The sequence below is a fragment of the Crinia signifera genome, chromosome 1 (assembly GCF_055691185.1).
Source record: "Crinia signifera chromosome 1, ASM5569118v1, whole genome shotgun sequence".
In the NCBI taxonomy this organism is placed as follows: domain Eukaryota; kingdom Metazoa; phylum Chordata; class Amphibia; order Anura; family Myobatrachidae; genus Crinia; species Crinia signifera.
This window is the reverse complement of record NC_139217.1, coordinates 464706235-464730319: the sequence shown is the minus strand read 5'-3', so window position 1 is coordinate 464730319 and position 24085 is coordinate 464706235. Positions and strand designations below refer to the sequence as shown.

Here is a 24085-nt window from a genome sequence, read left to right as displayed (position 1 = left end):
AATGAGGCACACTACTATGCACCCGCTCCCAATGACGCACACATTCCTAATGAGGCACACTACTATGCACCCGCTCCCAACGAAGCACACATTCCTAATGAGGCACACTACTACGCACCCGCTCCCAATGATGCACACATTCCTAATGAGGCACACTACTACGCACCTGCTCCCAATGAGGCACACTACAACGCACACGCTCCTAAAACGGCACACATTCCTAATGAGGCACACTACTGCGCACCTGCTCCCAATGAGGCACACTACTACGCACCTGCTCCCAATGAGGCACACTACTACACACCCGCTCCTAAAACGGCACACATTCCTAATGAGGCACACTACTACGCACCCGCTCCTAAAACGGCACACATTCCTAATGAGGCACACTACTACTCACCCGCTCCTAAAACGGCACACATTCCTAATGAGGCACACTACTACGCACCCGCTCCTAAAACGGCACACATTCCTAATGAGGCACACTACTACGCACCCGCTCCTAAAGCGGCACACTTTCCTAATGAGGCACACTACTACGCACCCGCTCCTAAAGCGGCACACTTTCCTAATGAGGCACACTACTACGCACCCGCTCCCAATGAAGCACACATTCCTAATGAGGCACACTACTACACACCCGCTCCTAAAACGGCACACATTCCTAATGAGGCACACTACTACGCACCCGCTCCTAAAACGGCACACATTCCTAATGAGGCACACTACTACGCACCCGCTCCCAATGAAGCACACATTCCTAATGAGGCACACTACAACGCACCCGCTCCCAATGACGCACACATTCCTAATGAGGCACACTACTACGCACCCGCTCCCAATGACGCACACATTCCTAATGAGGCACACTACTACACACCCGCTCCCAACGAAGCACACATTCCTAATGAGGCACACTACTACGCACCCGCTCCCAACGAAGCACACATTCCTAATGAGGCACACTACTACGGACCCGCTCCCAAAGACGCACACATTCCTAATGAGGCACACTACTACACACCCGCTCCTAAAGCGGCACACATTCCAAATGAGGCACACTACTACGCACCCGCTCCCAATGAAGCACACATTCCTAATGAGGCACACTACTACGCACCTGCTCCCAATGAAGCACACATTCCTAATGAGGCACACTACTACGCACCCGCTCCTAAAACGGCACACATTCCTAATGAGGCACACTACTACACACCCGCTCCCAATGAAGCACACATTCCTAATAAAGGCACACTACTACGCACCCGCTCCTAAAACGGCACACATTCCTAATGAGGCACACTACTACGCACCAGCTCCTAAAACGGCACACATTCCTAATGAGGCACACTACTACGCACCCGCTCCTAAAACGGCACACATTCCTAATGAGGCACACTACTACGCACCCGCTCCTAAAACGGCACACATTCCTAATGAGGCACACTACTACGCACCCGCTCCTAAAACGGCACACATTCCTAATGAGGCACACCACTATGCACCCGCTCCTAAAACGGCACACATTCCTAATGAGGCACACGACTACGCACCCGCTCCTAAAATGGCACACATTCCTAATGAGGCACACTACTACGCACCCGCTCCTAAAACGGCACACATTCCTAATGAGGCACACTACAACACACCCGCTCCTAAAACGGCACGCATTCCTAATGAGGCACACTACTACGCACCCGCTCCAACGAGGCACACATTCCTAATGAGGCACACTACTACGCACCCGCTCCTAAAACGGCACACATTCCTAATGAGGCACACTACTACGCACCCGTTCCTAAAACGGCAAACATTCCTAATGAGGCACACTACTACACACCCGCTCCTAAAACGGCACACATTCCTAATGAGGCACACTACTACGCACCCACTCCTAAAACGGCACACATTCCTAATGAGGCACACTACTACGCACCCGCTCCTAAAACTGCACACATTCCTAATGAGGCACACTACTACGCACCCGCTCCTAAAACGGCACACATTCCTAATGAGGCACACTACTACGCACCCGCTCCTAAAACGGCACACATTCCTAATGAGGCACACTACAACGCACCCGCTCCTAAAACGGCACACATTCCTAATGAGGCACACTACTACGCACCCGCTCCTAAAACGGCACACATTCCTAATGAGGCACACTACTACGCACCCGCTCCTAAAACGGCACACATTCCTAATGAGGCACACTACAACGCACCCGCTCCTAAAACGGCACACATTCCTAATGAGGCACACTACAACGCACCCGCTCCTAAAACGGCACACATTCCTAATGAGGCACACTACTACGCACCCGCTCCTAAAACGGCACACATTCCTAATAAGGCACACTACAACGCACCCGCTCCTAAAACGGCACACATTCCTAATAAGGCACACTACAACGCACCCGCTCCTAAAACGGCACACATTCCTAATGAGGCACACTACTACACACCCGCTCCTAAAGCGGCACACATTCCTAATGAGGCACACTACTACGCACCCGCTCCTAAAACGGCACACATTCCTAATTAGGCACACTACTACGCACCCGCTCCCAATGACGCACACATTCCTAATGAGGCACACTACTACACACCTGCTCCCAATGACGCACACATTCCTAATGAGGCACACTACTACACACCCGCTCCTAAAACGGCACACATTCCTAATGAGGCACACTACTACGCACCAGCTCCAACGAAGCACACATTCCTAATGAGGCACACTACTACGCACCCGCTCCCAATGAAGCACACTACTACGCACCCGCTCCCAATGAGGCACACTACTACACACCCGCTCCTAAAACGGCACACATTCCTTACGAGGCACACTACTACGCACCCGCTCCCAATGAAGCACACTACTACGCACCCGCTCCCAATAAAGCACACATTCCTAATGAGGCACACTACTACGCACCCGCTCCCAATGAAGCACACATTCCTAATGAGGCACACTACTACGCACCCGCTCCTAAAACGGCACACATTCCTAATGAGGCACACTACTACGCACCCGCTCCCAATGACGCACACATTCCTAATGAGGCACACTACTACGCACCCGCTCCCAACGAAGCACACATTCCTAATGAGGCACACTACTACGCACCCGCTCCTAAAACGGCACACATTCCTAATGAGGCACACTACTACGCACCCGCTCCCAATGAAGCACACATTCCTAATGAGGCACACTACTACGCACCCGCTCCCAATGAAGCACACAATTCTAATGAGGCATACTACTACGCACCAGCTCCAACGAAGCACACATTCCTAATGAGGCACACTACTACGCACCCGCTCCCAATGAAGCACACATTCCTAATGAGGCACACTACTACGCACCCGCTCCAACGAGGCACACATTCCTAATGAGGCACACTACTACGCACCCGCTCCTAAAACGGCACACATTCCTAATGAGGCACACTACTACGCACCCGCTCCTAAAATGGCACACATTCCTAATGAGGCACACTACTACGCACCCGCTTCTAAAATGGCACACATTCCTAATGAGGCACACTACTACGCACCCGCTCCCAATGACACACACATTCCTAATGAGGCACACTACTACGCACCCGCTCCTAAAATGGCACACATTCCTAATGAGGCACACGACTACGCACCCGCTCCTAAAACGGCACACATTCCTAATGAGGCACACTACTACGCACCCGCTCCTAAAACGGCACACATTCCTATTGAGGCACACTACAACGCACCCGCTCCTAAAACGGCACACATTCCTAATGAGGCACACGACTACGCACCCGCTCCTAAAACGGCACACATTCCTAATGAGGCACACTACTACACACCCGCTCCTAAAACGGCACACATTCCTAATGAGGCACACTACTACGCACCCGCTCCTAAAATGGCACACATTCCTAATGAGGCACACTACTACGCACCCGCTTCTAAAATGGCACACATTCCTAATGAGGCACACTACTACGCACCCGCTCCCAATGACACACACATTCCTAATGAGGCACACTACTACGCACCCGCTCCTAAAATGGCACACATTCCTAATGAGGCACACTACTACGCACCCGCTCCAACGAGGCACACATTCCTAATGAGGCACACTACTACGCACCCGCTCCTAAAACGGCAAACATTCCTAATGAGGCACACTACTACGCACCCGCTCCTAAAACGGCACACATTCCTAATGAGGCACACTACTACGCACCCGCTCCTAAAATGTCACACACTCCTAATGAGGCACACTACAACGCACCCGCTCCTAAAACGGCACACATTCCTAATGAGGCACACTACTACGCACCCGCTCCTAAAACGGCACACATTCCTAATGAGGCACACGACTACGCACCCGCTCCTAAAACGGCACACATTCCTAATGAGGCACACTACAACGCACCCGCTCCTAAAGCGGCACACTTTCCTAATGAGGCACACTACTACGCACCCGCTCCTAAAACGGCACACATTCCTAATGAGGCACACTACTACGCACCCGCTCCCAATGACACACACATTCCTAATGAGGCACACCACTACGCACCCGCTCCTAAAGCGGCACACTTTCCTAATGAGGCACACTACTACGCACCCGCTCCTAAAATGGTATCATTCCTAATGAGGCACACTACTACACACCCGCTCCTAAAACGGCACACATTCCTAATGAGGCACACTACTACGCACCCACTCCCAATGACACACACATTCCTAATGAGGCACACTACTACGCACCCGCTCCTAAAACGGCACACATTCCTAATGAGGCACACTACTACGCACCCGCTCCTAAAACGGCACACATTCCTAATGAGGCACACTACTACGTACCCGCTCCCAACGAGGCACACATTCCTAATGAGGCACACTACAACGCACCCGCTCCTAAAACGGCACACATTCCTAATGAGGCACACTACTACACACCCGCTCCTAAAACGGCACACATTCCTAATGAGGCACACTACTACGCACCCGCTCCTAAAACGGCACACATTACTAATGAGGCACACTACTACGCACCCGTTCCTAAAACGGCACACATTCCTAATGAGGCACACTACTACGCACCCGCTCCTAAAACGGCACACATTCCTAATGAGGCACACTACTACGTACCCGCTCCCAACGAGGCACACATTCCTAATGAGGCACACTACAACGCACCCGCTCCTAAAACGGCACACATTCCTAATGAGGCACACTACTACACACCCGCTCCTAAAACGGCACACATTCCTAATGAGGCACACTACTACGCACCCGCTCCTAAAACGGCACACATTCCTAATGAGGCACACGACTACGCTCCCATTCCTAAAACGGCACACATTCCTAATGAGGCACACTACAACGCACCCGCTCCTAAAACGGCACACATTCCTAATGAGGCACACGACTACGCACCCGCTCCTAAAACGGCACACATTCCTAATGAGGCACACTACTACACACCCGCTCCTAAAACGGCACACATTCCTAATGAGGCACACTACAACGCACCCGCTCCTAAAACGGCACACATTCCTAATGAGGCACACTACAACGCACCCGCTCCTAAAACGGCACACATTCCTAATGAGGCACACTACTACGCACCCGCTCCTAAAGCGGCACACTTTCCTAATGAGGCACACTACTACGCACCCGCTCCCAATGAAGCACACATTCCTAATGAGGCACACTACTACACACCCGCTCCTAAAACGGCACACATTCCTAATGAGGCACACTACTACGCACCCGCTCCCAATGACGCACACATTCCTAATGAGGCACACTACTACGCACCCGCTCCCAACGAAGCACACATTCCTAATGAGGCACACTACTACACACCCGCTCCCAATGACGCACACATTCCTAATGAGGCACACTACTACGCACCCGCTCCCAATGACGCACACATTCCTAATGAGGCACACTACTACGCACCCGCTCCTAAAATGGCACACATTACTAATGAGGCACACTACTACGCACCCGTTCCTAAAACAGCACACATTCCTAATGAGGCACACTACTACACACACGCTCCCAATGAAGCACACATTCCTAATGAGGCACACTACTACGCACCCACTCCTAAAACGGCACACATTCCTAATGAGGCACACTACTACGCACCCACTCCTAAAACGGCACACATTCCTAATGAGGCACACTACTACACACCCGCTCCTAAAACGGCACACATTCCTAATGAGGCACACTACTACGCACCCGCTCCTAAAACGGCACACATTCCTAATGAGGCACATTACTACGCACCCGCTCCCAATGACGCACACATTCCTAATGAGGCACACTACTACGCACCCGCTCCCAATGAAGCACACATTTCTAATGAGGCACACTACTACGTACCCGCTCCCAATGACGCACACATTCCTAATGAGGCACACTACTACGCACCTGCTCCTAAAACGGCACACATTCCTAATGAGGCACACTACTACGCACCCGCTCCCAATGACACACACATTCCTAATGAGGCACACTACTACGCACCCGCTCCTAAAATGGCACACATTCCTAATGAGGCACACTACTACGCACCCGCTCCAACGAGGCACACATTCCTAATGAGGCACACTACTACGCACCCGCTCCTAAAATGGCAAACATTCCTAATGAGGCACACTAAAACGCACCCGCTCCTAAAACGGCACACATTCCTAATGAGGCACACTACTACACACCCGCTCCTAAAATGGCACACATTCCTAATGAGGCACACTACAACGCACCCACTCCTAAAACGGCACACATTCCTAATGAGGCACACTACTACGCACCCGCTCCTAAAACGGCACACATTCCTAATGAGGCACACGACTACGCACCCGCTCCTAAAACGGCACACATTCCTAATGAGGCACACTACAACGCACCCGCTCCTAAAACGGCACACATTCCTAATGAGGCACACTACTACGCACCCGCTCCCAATGACACACACATTCCTAATGAGGCACACTACTACGCACCCGCTCCTAAAGCGGCACACTTTCCTAATGAGGCACACTACTACGCACCCGCTCCTAAAATGGCACACATTCCTAATGAGGCACACTACTACGCACCCGCTCCAACGAAGCACACATTCCTAATGAGGCACACTACTACGCACCCGCTCCCAATGACACACACATTCCTAATGAGGCGCACTACTACGCACCCGTTCCTAAAATGGCACACATTCCTAATGAGGCACACTACTACGCACCCGCTCCTAAAATGGCACACATTCCTAATGAGGCACACTACTACACACCCGCTCCTAAAACGGCACACATTCCTAATGAGGCACACTACTACGCATCCACTCCCAATGACACACACATTCCTAATGAGGCACACTACTACGCACCCGCTCCTAAAACGGCACACATTCCTAATGAGGCACACTACTACGCACCCGCTCCTAAAACGGCACACATTCCTAATGAGGCACACTACTACGTACCCACTCCCAACGAGGCACACATTCCTAATGAGGCACACTACTACGCACCCGCTCCTAAAACGGCACACATTCCTAATGAGGCACACTACTACACACCCGCTCCTAAAACGGCACACATTCCTAATGAGGCACACTACTACGCACCCGCTCCTAAAACGGCACACATTCCTAATGAGGCACACGACTACGCTCCCGTTCCTAAAACGGCACACATTCCTAATGAGGCACACTACAACGCACCCGCTCCTAAAACGGCACACATTCCTAATGAGGCACACGACTACGCACCCGCTCCTAAAACGGCACACATTCCTAATGAGGCACACGACTACGCACCCGCTCCCAATGACGCACACATTCCTAATGAGGCACACTACTACGCACCCGCTCCTAAAATGGCACACATTACTAATGAGGCACACTACTACGCACCCGTTCCTAAAACGGCACACATTCCTAATGAGGCACACTACTACACACACGCTCCCAATGAAGCACACATTCCTAATGAGGCACACTACTACGCACCCACTCCTAAAACGGCACACATTCTTAATGAGGCACACTACTACGCACCCACTCCTAAAACGGCACACATTCCTAATGAGGCACACTACTACACACCCGCTCCTAAAACGGCACACATTCCTAATGAGGCACACTACTACGCACCCGCTCCTAAAACGGCACACATTCCTAATGAGGCACATTACTACGCACCCGCTCCCAATGACGCACACATTCCTAATGAGGCACACTACTACGCACCCGCTCCCAATGAAGCACACATTTCTAATGAGGCACACTACTACGTACCCGCTCCCAATGACGCACACATTCCTAATGAGGCACACTACTACGCACCTGCTCCTAAAACGGCACACATTCCTAATGAGGCACACTACTACGCACCCGCTCCCAATGACACACACATTCCTAATGAGGCACACTACTACGCACCCGCTCCTAAAATGGCACACATTCCTAATGAGGCACACTACTACGCACCCGCTCCAACGAGGCACACATTCCTAATGAGGCACACTACTACGCACCCGCTCCTAAAATGGCAAACATTCCTAATGAGGCACACTACTACGCACCCGCTCCTAAAACGGCACACATTCCTAATGAGGCACACTACTACACACCCGCTCCTAAAATGGCACACATTCCTAATGAGGCACACTACAACGCACCCACTCCTAAAACGGCACACTACTACGCACCCGCTCCTAAAACGGCACACATTCCTAATGAGGCACACGACTACGCACCCGCTCCTAAAACGGCACACATTCCTAATGAGGCACACTACAACGCACCCGCTCCTAAAGCGGCACACTTTCCTAATGAGGCACACTACTACGCACCCGCTCCTAAAACGGCACACATTCCTAATGAGGCACACTACTACGCACCCGCTCCCAATGACACACACATTCCTAATGAGGCGCACTACTACGCACCCGTTCCTAAAATGGCACACATTCCTAATGAGGCACACTACTACGCACCCGCTCCTAAAATGGCACACATTCCTAATGAGGCACACTACTACACACCCGCTCCTAAAACGGCACACATTCCTAATGAGGCACACTACTACGCACCCACTCCCAATGACACACACATTCCTAATGAGGCACACTACTACGCACCCGCTCCTAAAACGGCACACATTCCTAATGAGGCACACTACTACGCACCCGCTCCTAAAACGGCACACATTCCTAATGAGGCACACTACTACGTACCCGCTCCCAACGAGGCACACATTCCTAATGAGGCACACTACAACGCACCCGCTCCTAAAACGGCACACATTCCTAATGAGGCACACTACTACACACCCGCTCCTAAAACGGCACACATTCCTAATGAGGCACACTACTACGCACCCGCTCCTAAAACGGCACACATTCCTAATGAGGCACACGACTACGCTCCCGTTCCTAAAACGGCACACATTCCTAATGAGGCACACTACAACGCACCCGCTCCTAAAACGGCACACATTCCTAATGAGGCACACTACTACACACCCGCTCCTAAAACGGCACACATTCCTAATGAGGCACACTACAACGCACCCGCTCCTAAAACGGCACACATTCTTAATGAGGCACACTACAACGCACCCGCTCCTAAAACGGCACACATTCCTAATGAGGCACACTACTACACACCCGCTCCTAAAGCGGCACACTTTCCTAATGAGGCACACTACTACGCACCCGCTCCCAATGAAGCACACATTCCTAATGAGGCACACTACTACACACCCGCTCCTAAAACGGCACACATTCCTAATGAGGCACACTACTACGCACCCGCTCCCAATGACGCACACATTCCTAATGAGGCACACTACTACGCACCCGCTCCCAACGAGGCACACATTCCTAATGAGGCACACTACTATGCACCCGCTCCCAACGAAGCACACATTCCTAATGAGGCACACTACTACACACCCGCTCCCAATGACGCACACATTCCTAATGAGGCACACTACTACACACCCGCTCCTAAAACGGCACACATTCCTAATGAGGCACACTACTACGCACCCGCTCCCAATGAAGCACACATTTCTAATGAGGCACACTACTACGTACCCGCTCCCAATGACGCACACATTCCTAATGAGGCACACTACTACGCACCCGCTCCTAAAACGGCACACATTTCTAATGAGGCACACTACTACGTACCCGCTCCCAATGAAGCACACATTTCTAATGAGGCACACTACTACGTACCTGCTCCCAATGACGCAAACATTCCTAATGACACACACTACTACGCACCAGCTCCTAAAACGGCACACATTCCTAATGAGGCACACTACTACACACGTGCTTTAAACAAAGCACACTATTGCGCACCCACTCCTCATTAGGCACACTACTACACACTCGGTCGCAATGAGGCCCACTATTACACACACATGCACGGTCCCAACGAGGCCTGCTACTACACACGTGGTTCCATCGAGGTCCGCTTCTAAACACACACACACACACGGTCTCAATGAGGCCCGCTACTACACACACGGTCCCAACGAGTACTGCTAATACACACATGGTCCCAACAAGTGCTGCTACTACACACACCGTGCCAACAAGTCCTGCAACCACGCACAGGGTCCCAACGAGGCCGTCTACTACACGCTCAGTCCCAATGAGTCCCAGTACTACACACAGGGTCCCAACGAGGCCCGCTACTACACACACTGTCCCAAAGAGGCCCGCTACTGCATACAAGGTCCCAATGAGTAAACAAAGAGTTAACCAGCGCTGGCTTGTTTCTCAAATAAAGTGACGGTTTCTTCAAGTTAAAAAATGTAATAAAGTAAAAACATACATATAATAAATGTATAGACACAAGAATAACTGTAATGAATAAAGTTAAAATAATTTGATACCCTTGTAGGACATTTGGGGACTCCTATATCCGGGATGCTTTGTTCCACTTGTGGGAATGTCTCTATTAAGCAGCATGTAATTGCAAGGTGGCCGAATCCTCATGCAGTTTGCAGAGCAATGGAATTATGGTCCGGTAAACCTTGGTGTGTTTGTGGTATTTGCTGCATGTCCAATCCAAACGTGTTAGATGCCGGATGACCAGGTAGAGAATGAAACCCATGTCCAGTGGAGCTTGTAAATAAGCAGTATTCCCCAGGAGTCCAGTGGTGTCAAGGGAATATAGGTTTGAGAAGCTCTGCGCGTTTCTCTGGGTATAAACACCCAGCTTCCTTAGGAGCAGCTGTGGAACAAAGCATCCCGGCTATAGGAGTCCTCAAATGTCCTACAAGGGTATCAAATTATTTTAACTTTATTCATTACAGTTATTCTTGTGTCTACACATTTATTATATGTATGTTTTTACTTTATTAAATTTTTTAACTTGAAAGAAACCGTCACTTTATTTGAGAAACAAGCCAGCGCTGGTTAACTCTTTGTTTACTTGTCCATATATCAGGGACTGACAATCCCTTAACCAGCTGCTGTTAGCAGCGCACCTTATTATCCCAGGGTCCCAATGAGGCCCGCTACTACACACAGGGTCCCAAACTAGGCCCACTACTACACACACTGTCCCAAAGAGGCCCGCTACTACACACGCTGTCCCAAACGAGGCCCGCTACTACACACACGGTCCCAACCAGTCCCGCTACTACACACAGGGTCCCAAAGAGGTACATGGTCCCAATGTTGCATAGTTCTACACACACACACGGTCCCAACGAGGCCCGCTACTACATACACTATCCCAATGAGGCCCACTACTACACACAGGGTCCCAACGAGGCCCGCAACTACACACAGGGTCCCAACAAGGCCCACTACTACACACAGGGTCCCGACGAGGCCCACTACTACACACAGGGTCCCGACGAGGCCTACTACTACACACAGGGTCCCAACAAGGCCAACTAGTACACACAGGGTCCCAACGAGGCCCACTACTACACACAGGGTTCCAACGAGGCCCGCAACTACACACACACAGTCCCAACGAGGCCCACTACTACACACAGGGTCCCAAAGAAGCCCACTACTACACACACACACAGTCCCAACGAGGCCCGCTACTACACACATGGACCCAAACAAGGCCTGCTGCTACTACACACACACACAGTCACAAAGAGGCCCGCTACTACACACACAGTCCCAAACAAGGCCTGCAACTACACACACGGTCCCAACGAGGCCTGCTACTGCACACATGGTCCCAACGGGGCCCGCTACTACATACACTGTCCCAATGTGTCCCGCTACTACACACAGGGTCCCAACGAGGCCCGCAACTACACACAGGGTCCCAACAAGGCCCACTACTATACACAGGGTCCGAACGAGGCCTGCAACTACACACAGGGTCCCAACAAGGCCGACTACTACATACAGGGTCCCGACGAGGCCTACTACTACACACAGGGTCCCAACAAGGCCAACTAGTACACACAGGGTCCCAACGAGGCCCACTATTACACACAGGGTTCCAACGAGGCCCGCAACTACACACACACAGTCCCAACGAGGCTCACAACTACACACACACAGTCCCAACGAGGCCCGCAACTACACACACACACAGTCCCAACGAGGCCCGCAACTACACACACACAGTCCCAACGAGGCCCGCAACTACACACAGGGTCCCAATGAAGTCCACTACTACACACACACACACACACACAGTCCAAACGAGGCCCGCTACTCCACACATGGACCCAAACAAGGCCTGCTGCTACTACACACACAGTCACAAAGAGGCCCGCTACTACACACACAGTCCCAATGAGGCCCGCTACTGCACACAGGGTCCCAATGAGGCCTGCTACCACACACACAGTCCCAAACAAGGCCCGCTACCACACACACAGTCCCAAACAAGGCCTGCTACTACACACACATGGTCCCAATGAGGCCCACTACTGCACACAGGGTCCCAAACAAGGCCTGCTACTACGCACACAGTCCCAAATAGGCCTGCTACTGCACACACAGTCCCAATGAGGCCCGCTACTACACACATGGTCCCAACGCGAGCCCTACCTGGCAATAGGAGTTTATATAGTAAAAGGAGGAAACAGAGACTTTTAGTCTTACCCTATAGTAGCGTGCCTATTCATTTAGTCCAATGAGAACGCAGGATACAGATTCCCACTTGCACATTCTGACCAATCCCCATTCTGCTCCTGGCCAGGACACGGTACCTTGAGGAGTTGCTTTCCTTCCTTCTCCCGGTCTTCTGCATCCAGCTTGATGTCCAGCTTCTCAATCAGTTTGGCCGTTTCCTCCTTCTTGAAGTTCATAATGGCGTCAAACACCTGCAATGCGGGAGCATGGACTCAGCGGAACACGTACTATGGCCTAAATAACCCGTTCTGCTAAAGGCGGCATTAAGTGTCCTATACCTTAAAGATGGGGTCCAGGATCAGCTGGCTGAATGTACGCGGCAACTTTTTCCCGTCGGCGCTGGTGGCAGATTTGCTGAACTTGCCGGCGGCTGGATCAAAATACCTAAATATACAAAAGTGATCGCATGCGTTAGTGCTCTGCGGAACTAGAACAGGGGTGTAGCCATAATGGGCATAATCTATGCACTAGAGCAGTGGTTCCCAACCCGAGGTACTTGTACCCCCCTGGGGTTACCCTGCAGACCGGTAGGGGTAATGGTAGAAGTCTCCTGATGGCGGAAGAAGTCTCCTATTGCCATGGAGACGAACCACGCTGCGTCACTTCCGGTCCCGTCTGCAGCATCATCAGGGTCTCCTTGTTCTTTTGCCCATCAGTAATCCACTGATAGATACCCACACTGCCCTCAGACATCAGCGATCATCTGCCCCGCGCTGCCCTCAGACATCAGCGATCATCTGCCCCGCGCTGCCCTCAGACATCAGCGATCATCTGCCCTCAGACATCAGCGATCATCTGCCCTCAGACATCAGCGATCATCTGCCCCGCGCTGCCCCTTAGACATCAGCGATCGTCTGCCCCGCGCTGCCCTCAGACATCAGCGATCGTCTGCCCCGCGCTGCCCTCAGACATCAGCGATCGTCTGCCCCGCGCTGCCCTCAGACATCAGCGATCCTCTGCCCTGCGCTGCCCTCAGACATCAGGGATCATCTGCCCTGCGCTGACACGGGTGGAGGAAGCAGCGGCATTAATCCCACAGGCGTTAGCAGGAACCCCAGAGACAGTACACAGCCAGCGGCCAGACACAGAGGGATCTGATTCCTGACCACACACTATTCCTCCGCTACCGGAGACAGTACACAGCCAGCAGCCAGACACAGAGGGGCCCAATTCCTGACCGCACACTACTCCTCTGCTACCAGTGACAGTACACAGCCAGCGGCCAGACACAGAGAGGCCCGATTCCTGACCGCACACTACTCCTCCGCTACCGGAGACAGTACAGAGCCAGCGGCCAGACACAGAGAGGCCCGATTCCTGACCGCACACTACTCCTCCGCTACCGGAGACAGTACAGAGCCAGCGGCCAGAGACAGAGAGGCCTGATTCCTGACCGCAGACTACTCCTCCGCTACCGGAGACAGTACACTGCCAGCGGACAGACACAGAGGGGCCCGATTCCTGACCGCACACTACTCCTCCTCTACAGGAGACAGTACACAGCCAGCGGGCAGACACAGAGGGGCCCGATTCCTGATCGCACACTACTCCTCCGCTACCGGAGACAGTACACAGCCAGCGGCCAGACACAGAGGGACCCGATTCCTGACCGCACACTACTCCTCCGCTACCGGAGACAGTACACAGCCAGCGGCCAGACACAGAGGGACCCGATTCCTGACCGCACACTACTCCTCCGCTACCGGAGACAGTACACAGCCAGCGGCCAGACACAGAGGGACCCGATTCCTGACCGCACACTACTCCTCCGCTACCAGAGACAGTACACAGCCAGCGGCCAGACACAGAGGGGCCCGATTCCTGACCGCACACTTCTCCTCCGCTACCAGAGACAGTACACAGCCAGCGGCCAGACACAGAGGGACCCGATTCCTGACTGCACACTACTCCTCCGCTGCCGGAGACAGTATGCAGCCAGCGGCCAGACACAGAGGGGCCCGATTCCTGACTGCACACTTCTCCTCCGCTACCAGAGACAGTACACAGCCAGCGGCCAGACACAGAGGGGCCCGATTCCAGACCGCACACTACTCCTCCGCTACCGGAGACAGTACACAGCCAGCGGCCAGACACAGAGGGACCCGATTCCTGACCGCACACTACTCCTCCGCTACCAGAGACAGTACACAGCCAGCGGCCAGACACAGAGGGGCCCGATTCCTGACCGCACACTTCTCCTCCGCTACCAGTGACAGTACACAGCCAGCGGCCAGACACAGAGGGACCCGATTCCTGACTGCACACTACTCCTCCGCTACCGGAGACAGTACACAGCCAGCGGCCAGACACAGAGGGACCCGATTCCTGACCACACACTACTCCTCTGCTACCGGGGACAGTACACTGCCAGCGGCCAGACACAGAGGGACCTGATTCCTGACCGCACACTACTCCTCCGCTACCGGGGACAGCCTGCGGCCAGACACAGGGGCCCGATTCAAGACCGCACACTACTCCTCCACTACCAGAGACAGTACACAGCCAGCGGCCAGACACAGAGGGGCCCGATTCCTGACCACACACTACTCCTCTGCTACCGGAGACAGTACACAGCCAGCGGCCAGACACAGAGGGACCCGATTCCTGACCACACACTACTCCTCCGCTACCAGAGACAGTACACAGCCAGCGGCCAGACACAGAGGGACCCGATTCCTGACCACACACTACTCCTCCGCTACAGAGACAGTACACAGCCAGCGGCCAGACACAGAGGGACCCGATTCCTGACCGCACACTACTCCTCTGCTACCGGAGACAGTACACAGCCAGTGGCCAGACACAGAGGGGCCCGATTCCTGACCGCACGCTACTCCTCCGCTACCGGAGACAGTACACAGCCAGCGGCCAGACACAGAGGGGCCCGATTCCTGACCGCACGCTACTCCTCCGCTACCGGAGACAGTACACAGCCAGCGGCCAGACACAGAGGGGCCCGATTCCTGACTGCACACTACGCTACCGGAGACAGTACACAGCCAGCGGCCAGACACAGAGGGACCCGATTCCTGACCACACACTACTCCTCCGCTACCGGAGACAGTACACAGCCAGCGGCCAGACACAGAGGAAGCGATTCCAGACCGCACACTACTCCTCCACTACCGGAGACAGCACACAGCCAGCGGCCAGACACAGAGGGACCCGATTCCTGACCACACACTACTCCTCCGCTACCAGAGACAGTACACAGCCAGTGGCCAGACACAGAGGGACCCGATTCCTGACCGCACACTACTCCTCCACTACCAGAGACAGTACACAGCCAGCGGCCAGATACAGAGGGACCTGATTCCTGACCGCACACTACTCCTCCACTGCTGGAGACAGTACACAGCCAGCGGCCAGACACAGAGGGGTCCGATTCCTGACCGCACACTACTCCTCCGCTACCAGAGACAGTACACAGCCAGCGGCCAGACACAGAGGGACCCGATTCCTGACCGCACACTACTCCTCCACTGCTGGAGACAGTACACAGCCAGCGGCCAGACACAGAGGGACCCGATTCCTGACCACACACTACTCCTACGCTACTGGAGACAGTACACAGCCAGCGGCCAGACACAGAGGGACCTGATTCCTGACCGCACACTACTCCTCCGCTACTGGAGATAGTACACAGCCAGCGGCCAGACACAGAGGGACCCGATTCCTGACCGCACACTACTCCTCCGCTACCAGAGACAGTACACAGCCAGCGGCCAGACACAGAGGGGCCCGATTCCTGACCGCACACTTCTCCTCCGCTACCAGAGACAGTACACAGCCAGCGGCCAGACACAGAGGGACCCGATTCCTGACTGCACACTACTCCTCCGCTGCCGGAGACAGTATGCAGCCAGCGGCCAGACACAGAGGGGCCCGATTCCTGACCGCACACTTCTCCTCCGCTACCAGAGACAGTACACAGCCAGCGGCCAGACACAGAGGGGCCCGATTTCAGACCGCACACTACTCCTCCGCTACTGGAGACAGTACACAGCCAGCGGCCAGACACAGAGGGACCCGATTCCTGACCGCACACTACTCCTCCGCTACCAGAGACAGTACACAGCCAGCGGCCAGACACAGAGGGGCCCGATTCCTGACCGCACACTTCTCCTCCGCTACCAGTGACAGTACACAGCCAGCGGCCAGACACAGAGGGACCCGATTCCTGACTGCACACTACTCCTCCGCTACCGGAGACAGTACACAGCCAGCGGCCAGACACAGAGGGACCCGATTCCTGACCACACACTACTCCTCTGCTACCGGGGACAGTACACTGCCAGCGGCCAGACACAGAGGGACCTGATTCCTGACCGCACACTACTCCTCCGCTACCGGGGACAGCCTGCGGCCAGACACAGGGGCCCGATTCCAGACCGCACACTACTCCTCCACTACCAGAGACAGTACACAGCCAGCGGCCAGACACAGAGGGGCCCGATTCCTGACCACACACTACTCCTCTGCTACCGGAGACAGTACACAGCCAGCGGCCAGACACAGAGGGACCCGATTCCTGACCACACACTACTCCTCCGCTACCGGAGACAGTACACAGCCAGCGGCCAGACACAGAGGGACCCGATTCCTGACCACACACTACTCCTCCGCTACCGGAGACAGTACACAGCCAGCGGCCAGACACAGAGGGACCTGATTCCTGACCGCACACTACTCCTCCGCTACCAGAGACAGTACACAGCCAGCGGCCAGACACAGAGGGACCCGATTCCTGACCGCACACTACTCCTCCGCTACAGAGACAGTACACAGCCAGCGGCCAGACACAGAGGGACCCGATTCCTGACCGCACACTACTCCTCTGCTACCGGAGACAGTACACAGCCAGTGGCCAGACACAGAGGGGCCCGATTCCTGACCGCACGCTACTCCTCCGCTACCGGAGACAGTACACAGCCAGCGGCCAGACACAGAGGGGCCCGATTCCTGACCGCACGCTACTCCTCCGCTACCGGAGACAGTACACAGCCAGCGGCCAGACACAGAGGGGCCCGATTCCTGACTGCACACTACTTATCCGCTACTGGAGACAGTACACAGCCAGCGGCCAGACACTGAAGGACCAGATTCCTGACCACACACTACTCCTCCGCTACCGGAGACAGTACACAGCCAGTGGCCAAACACAGAGGGGCCCGATTCCTGACCGCACACTACTCCTCCACTACCGGAGACAGTACACAACCAGCTGCCAGACACAGAGGGGCCCGATTCCTGACCACACACTACTCCTCCGCTACCGGAGACAGTACACAGCCAGCGGCCAGACACAGAGGAAGCGATTCCAGACCGCACACTACTACTCCGCTACCGGAGACAGTACACAGCCAGCGGCCAGACACAGAGGGACCCGATTCCTGACCGCACACTACTCCTCCACTACCGGAGACAGCACACAGCCAGCGGCCAGACACAGAGGGACCCGATTCCTGACCACACACTACTCCTCCGCTACCAGAGACAGTACACAGCCAGCGGCCAGACACAGAGGGACCCGATTCCTGACCGCACACTACTCCTCCACTACCAGAGACAGTATGCAGCCAGCGGCCAGACACAGAGGGACCCGATTCCTGACCGCACACTACTCCTCCGCTACCAGAGACAGTACACAGCCAGCGGCCAGACACAGAGGGACCCGATTCCTGACCGCACACTACTCCTCCGCTACCGGAGACAGTACACAGCCAGCGGCCAGACACAGAGGGACCCGATTCCTGACCGCACACTACTCCTCCGCTACCGGAGACAGTACACAGCCAGCGGCCAGACACAGAGGGACCCGATTCCTGACCGCACACTTCTCCTCCGCTACCAGAGACAGTACACAGCCAGCGGCCAGACACAGAGGGACCCGATTCCTGACCGCACACTACTCCTCCGCTACCAGAGACAGTACACAGCCAGCGGCCAGACACAGAGGGAGCCGATTCCTGACCGCACACTACTCCTCTGCTACCGGAGACAGTACACAGCCAGCAGCCAGACACAGGGGGACCCAATTCCTGACCGCACACTACTCCTCCGCTACCGGAGACAGTACACAGCCAGCGGCCAGACACAGACGGACCAGATTCCTGACTGCACACTACTCCTCCGCTACCGGAGACAGTACACAGCCAGCGGCCAGATACAGAGGGACCTGATTCCTGACCGCACACTACTCCTCCACTACCGGAGACAGTACACAGCCAGCGGCCAGATACAGAGGGACCTGATTCCTGACCGCACACTACTCCTCCACTGCTGGAGACAGTACACAGCCAGCGTCCAGACACAGAGGGACCCGATTCCTGACCGCACACTACTCCTCCGCTACCGGAGACAGTACACAGCCAGCGGCCAGATACAGAGGGACCTGATTCCTGACCGCACACTACTCCTCCACTGCTGGAGACAGTACACAGCCAGCGGCCAGACACAGAGGGGTCCGATTCCTGACCGCACACTACTCCTCTGCTACCGGAGACAGTACACAGCCAGTGGCCAGACACAGAGGGACCCGATTCCTGACCACACACTACTCCTCCGCTACCAGAGACAGTACACAGCCAGCGGCCAGACACAGAGGGACCCGATTCCTGACCGCACACTACTCCTCCACTACCAGAGACAGTATGCAGCCAGCGGCCAGACACAGAGGGACCCGATTCCTGACCGCACACTACTCCTCCGCTACCAGAGACAGTACACAGCCAGCGGCCAGACACAGAGGGACCCGATTCCTGACCGCACACTACTCCTCCGCTACCAGAGACAGCACACAGCCAGCGGCCAGACACAGAGGGACCCGATTCCTGACCACACACTACTCCTCCGCTACCAGAGACAGTACACAGCCAGCGGCCAGACACAGAGGGACCCGATTCCTGACCGCACACTACTCCTCCACTACCAGAGACAGTATGCAGCCAGCGGCCAGACACAGAGGGACCCGATTCCTGACCGCACACTACTCCTCCGCTACCAGAGACAGCACACAGCCAGCGGCCAGACACAGAGGGACCCGATTCCTGACCACACACTACTCCTCCGCTACCAGAGACAGTACACAGCCAGCGGCCAGACACAGAGGGACCCGATTCCTGACCGCACACTACTCCTCCACTACCAGAGACAGTATGCAGCCAGCGGCCAGACACAGAGGGACCCGATTCCTGACCGCACACTACTCCTCCGCTACCAGAGACAGTACACAGCCAGCGGCCAGACACAGAGGGACCCGATTCCTGACCGCACACTACTCCTCCGCTACCGGAGACAGTACACAGCCAGCGGCCAGACACAGAGGGACCCGATTCCTGACCGCACACTTCTCCTCCGCTACCGGAGACAGTACACAGCCAGCGGCCAGACACAGAGGGACCCGATTCCTGACCGCACACTACTCCTCCGCTACCAGAGACAGTACACAGCCAGCGGCCAGACACAGAGGGAGCCGATTCCTGACCGCACACTACTCCTCTGCTACCGGAGACAGTACACAGCCAGCAGCCAGACACAGGGGGACCCAATTCCTGACCGCACACTACTTCTCCGCTACCGGAGACAGTACACAGCCAGCGGCCAGACACAGACGGACCAGATTCCTGACTGCACACTACTCCTCCGCTACCGGAGACAGTACACAGCCAGCGGCCAGACACAGAGGGACCCGATTCCTGACCGCACACTACTCCTCCGCTACCGGAGACAGTACACAGCCAGCGGCCAGATACAGAGGGACCTGATTCCTGACCGCACACTACTCCTCCACTGCTGGAGACAGTACACAGCCAGCGTCCAGACACAGAGGGACCCGATTCCTGACCGCACACTACTCCTCCGCTACCGGAGACAGTACACAGCCAGCGGCCAGATACAGAGGGACCTGATTCCTGACCGCACACTACTCCTCCACTGCTGGAGACAGTACACAGCCAGCGGCCAGACACAGAGGGGTCCGATTCCTGACCGCACACTACTCCTCTGCTACCGGAGACAGTACACAGCCAGTGGCCAGACACAGAGGGACCCGATTCCTGACCACACACTGCTCCTCCGCTACCGGAGACAGTACACAGCCAGCGGCCAGACACAGAGGGACCCGATTCCTGACCGCACACTACTCCTCCACTACCGGAGACAGTACACAGCCAGCGGCCAGACACAGAGGGGCCCGATTCCTGACCGCACACTACTCCTCCACTACCGGAGACAGTACACAGCCAGCGGCCAGACACAGAGGGACCTGATTCCTGACCACACACTACTCCTCCGCTACCGGAGACAGTACACAGCCAGCGACCAGACACAGAGGGACCCGATTCCTGACCGCACACTACTCCTCTGCTACCGGAGACAGTACACAGCCAGCGGCCAGACACAGAGGGACCCGATTCCTGACCACACACTACTCCTATACTACCGGAGACAGTACACAGCCAGCGGCCAGACATAGAGGGGCCCGATTCCTGACTGCACACTACTCCTCCGCTACCGGAGACAGTACACAGCCAGCAGCCTGACACAGAGGGACCCGATTCCTGACCGCACACTACTCCTCCGCTACCGGAGACAGTACACAGCCAGTGGCCATGACACAGAGGGACCCGATTCCTGACCACACACTACTCCTCCGCTACAGAGACAGTACACAGCCAGCGGCCAGACACAGAGGGACACGATTCCTGACCGCACACTACTCCTCCACTACCGGAGACAGTACACAGCCAGCGGCCAGACACAGAGGGACCCGATTCCTGACCGCACACTACTCCTCCGCTACCGGAGACAGTACACAGCCAGCGGCCAGACACAGAGGGGCCCGATTCCTGACCGCACACTACTCCTCCACTACCGGAGACAGTACACAGCCAGCGGCCAGACACAGAGGGACCTGATTCCTGACCACACACTACTCCTCCGCTACCGGAGACAGTACACAGCCAGCGACCAGACACAGAGGGACCCGATTCCTGACCGCACACTACTCCTCTGCTACCGGAGACAGTACACAGCCAGCGGCCAGACACAGAGGGACCCGATTCCTGACCACACACTACTCCTATACTACCGGAGACAGTACACAGCCAGCGGCCAGACATAGAGGGGCCCGATTCCTGACTGCACACTACTCCTCCGCTACCGGAGACAGTACACAGCCAGCGGCCAGACACAGAGGGACCCGATTCCTGACCGCACACTACTCCTCCGCTACCGGAGACAGTACACAGCCAGTGGCCATGACACAGAGGGACCCGATTCCTGACCACACACTACTCCTCCGCTACAGAGACAGTACACAGCCAGCGGCCAGACACAGAGGGACCCGATTCCTGACCGCACACTACTCCTCCACTACCGGAGACAGTACACAGCCAACGGCCAGACACAGAGGGACACGATTCCTGACCGCACACTACTCCTCCACTACCGGAGACAGTACACAGCCAGCAGCCAGACACAGAGGGACCCGATTCCTGACCGCACACTACTCCTCCGGTACCAGAGACAGTACACAGCCAGCGACCAGACACAGAGGGACCCGATTCCTGACCGCACACTACTCCTCCGCTACCAGAGACAGTACACAGCCAGCGGCCAGACACAGAGGGACCCGATTCCTGACCGCACACTACGCCTACGCTACCAGAGACATTACACAGCCAGCGGCCAGACACAGAGGGACCGGATTCCTGACCGCACACTACTCCTCCGGTACCAGAGACAGTACACAGCCAGCGACCAGACACAGAGGGACCCGATTCCTGACCGCACACTACTCCTCCGCTACCAGAGACAGTACACAGCCAGCGGCCAGACACAGAGGGACCCGATTCCTGACCGCACACTACGCCTACGCTACCAGAGACATTACACAGCCAGCGGCCAGACACAGAGGGACACGATTCCTGACCGCACACTACTCCTCCACTACCGGAGACAGTACACAGCCAGCGGCCAGACACAGAGGGACCCGATTCCTGACCGCACACTACTCCTCCGCTACCGGAGACAGTACACAGCCAGCTGCCAGACACAGAGGGACCCGATTCCTGACCGCACACTGCTCCTCCACTACCGGAGACAGTACACAGCCAGTGGCCATGACACAGAGGGACCCGATTCCTGACCGCACACTACTCCTCCACTACCAGAGACAGTATGCAGCCAGCGGCCAGACACAGAGGGACCCGATTCCTGACCGCACACTACTCCTCCGCTACCAGAGACAGTACACAGCCAGCGGCCAGACACAGAGGGGCCTGATTCCTGACCGCACACTACTCCTCCCCTACCTGAGACAGTACACAACCAGCGGCCAGACACAGAGGGACCCGATTCCTGACCGCACACTACTAATCCGCTACCGGAGACAGTACACAGCCAGCGGCCAGACACAGACGGACCAGATTCCTGACTGCACACTACTCCTCCGCTACCGGAGACAGTACACAGCCAGCGGCCAGATACAGAGGGACCTGATTCCTGACCGCACACTACTCCTCCACTACCGGAGACAGTACACAGCCAGCGTCCAGACACAGAGGGACCCGATTCCTGACCGCACACTACTCCTCCGCTACCGGAGACAGTACACAGCCAGCGGCCAGATACAGAGGGACCTGATTCCTGACCGCACACTACTCCTCCACTGCTGGAGACAGTACACAGCCAGCGTCCAGACACAGAGGGACCCGATTCCTGACCGCACACTACTCCTCCGCTACCGGAGACAGTACACAGCCAGCGGCCAGATACAGAGGGACCTGATTCCTGACCGCACACTACTCCTCCACTGCTGGAGACAGTACACAGCCAGTGGCCATGACACAGAGGGACCTGATTCCTGACCACACACTACTCCTCCGCTACCGGAGACAGTACACAGCCAGCGGCCAGACACAGAGGGGTCCGATTCC

At 55.4% G+C, this 24085-nt stretch overlaps 1 protein-coding gene across 1 annotated transcript in view; it reads right to left on the bottom strand.

The window, feature by feature from the left end:
• The window catches only part of LOC146023085 (elongation factor 2-like), a 58773-nt gene that overhangs the window by 17143 nt on the left and 17545 nt on the right, over nucleotides 1-24085 (bottom strand). Inside the window, exons 6-7 of the mRNA XM_083155335.1 lie at nucleotides 13424-13529; nucleotides 13223-13336 (exon numbers count right to left, since the gene is read on the bottom strand). Coding sequence (XP_083011461.1) covers nucleotides 13223-13336; nucleotides 13424-13529 — 220 coding nt within the window. The remainder of the gene's footprint in view (nucleotides 1-13222; nucleotides 13337-13423; nucleotides 13530-24085) is intronic.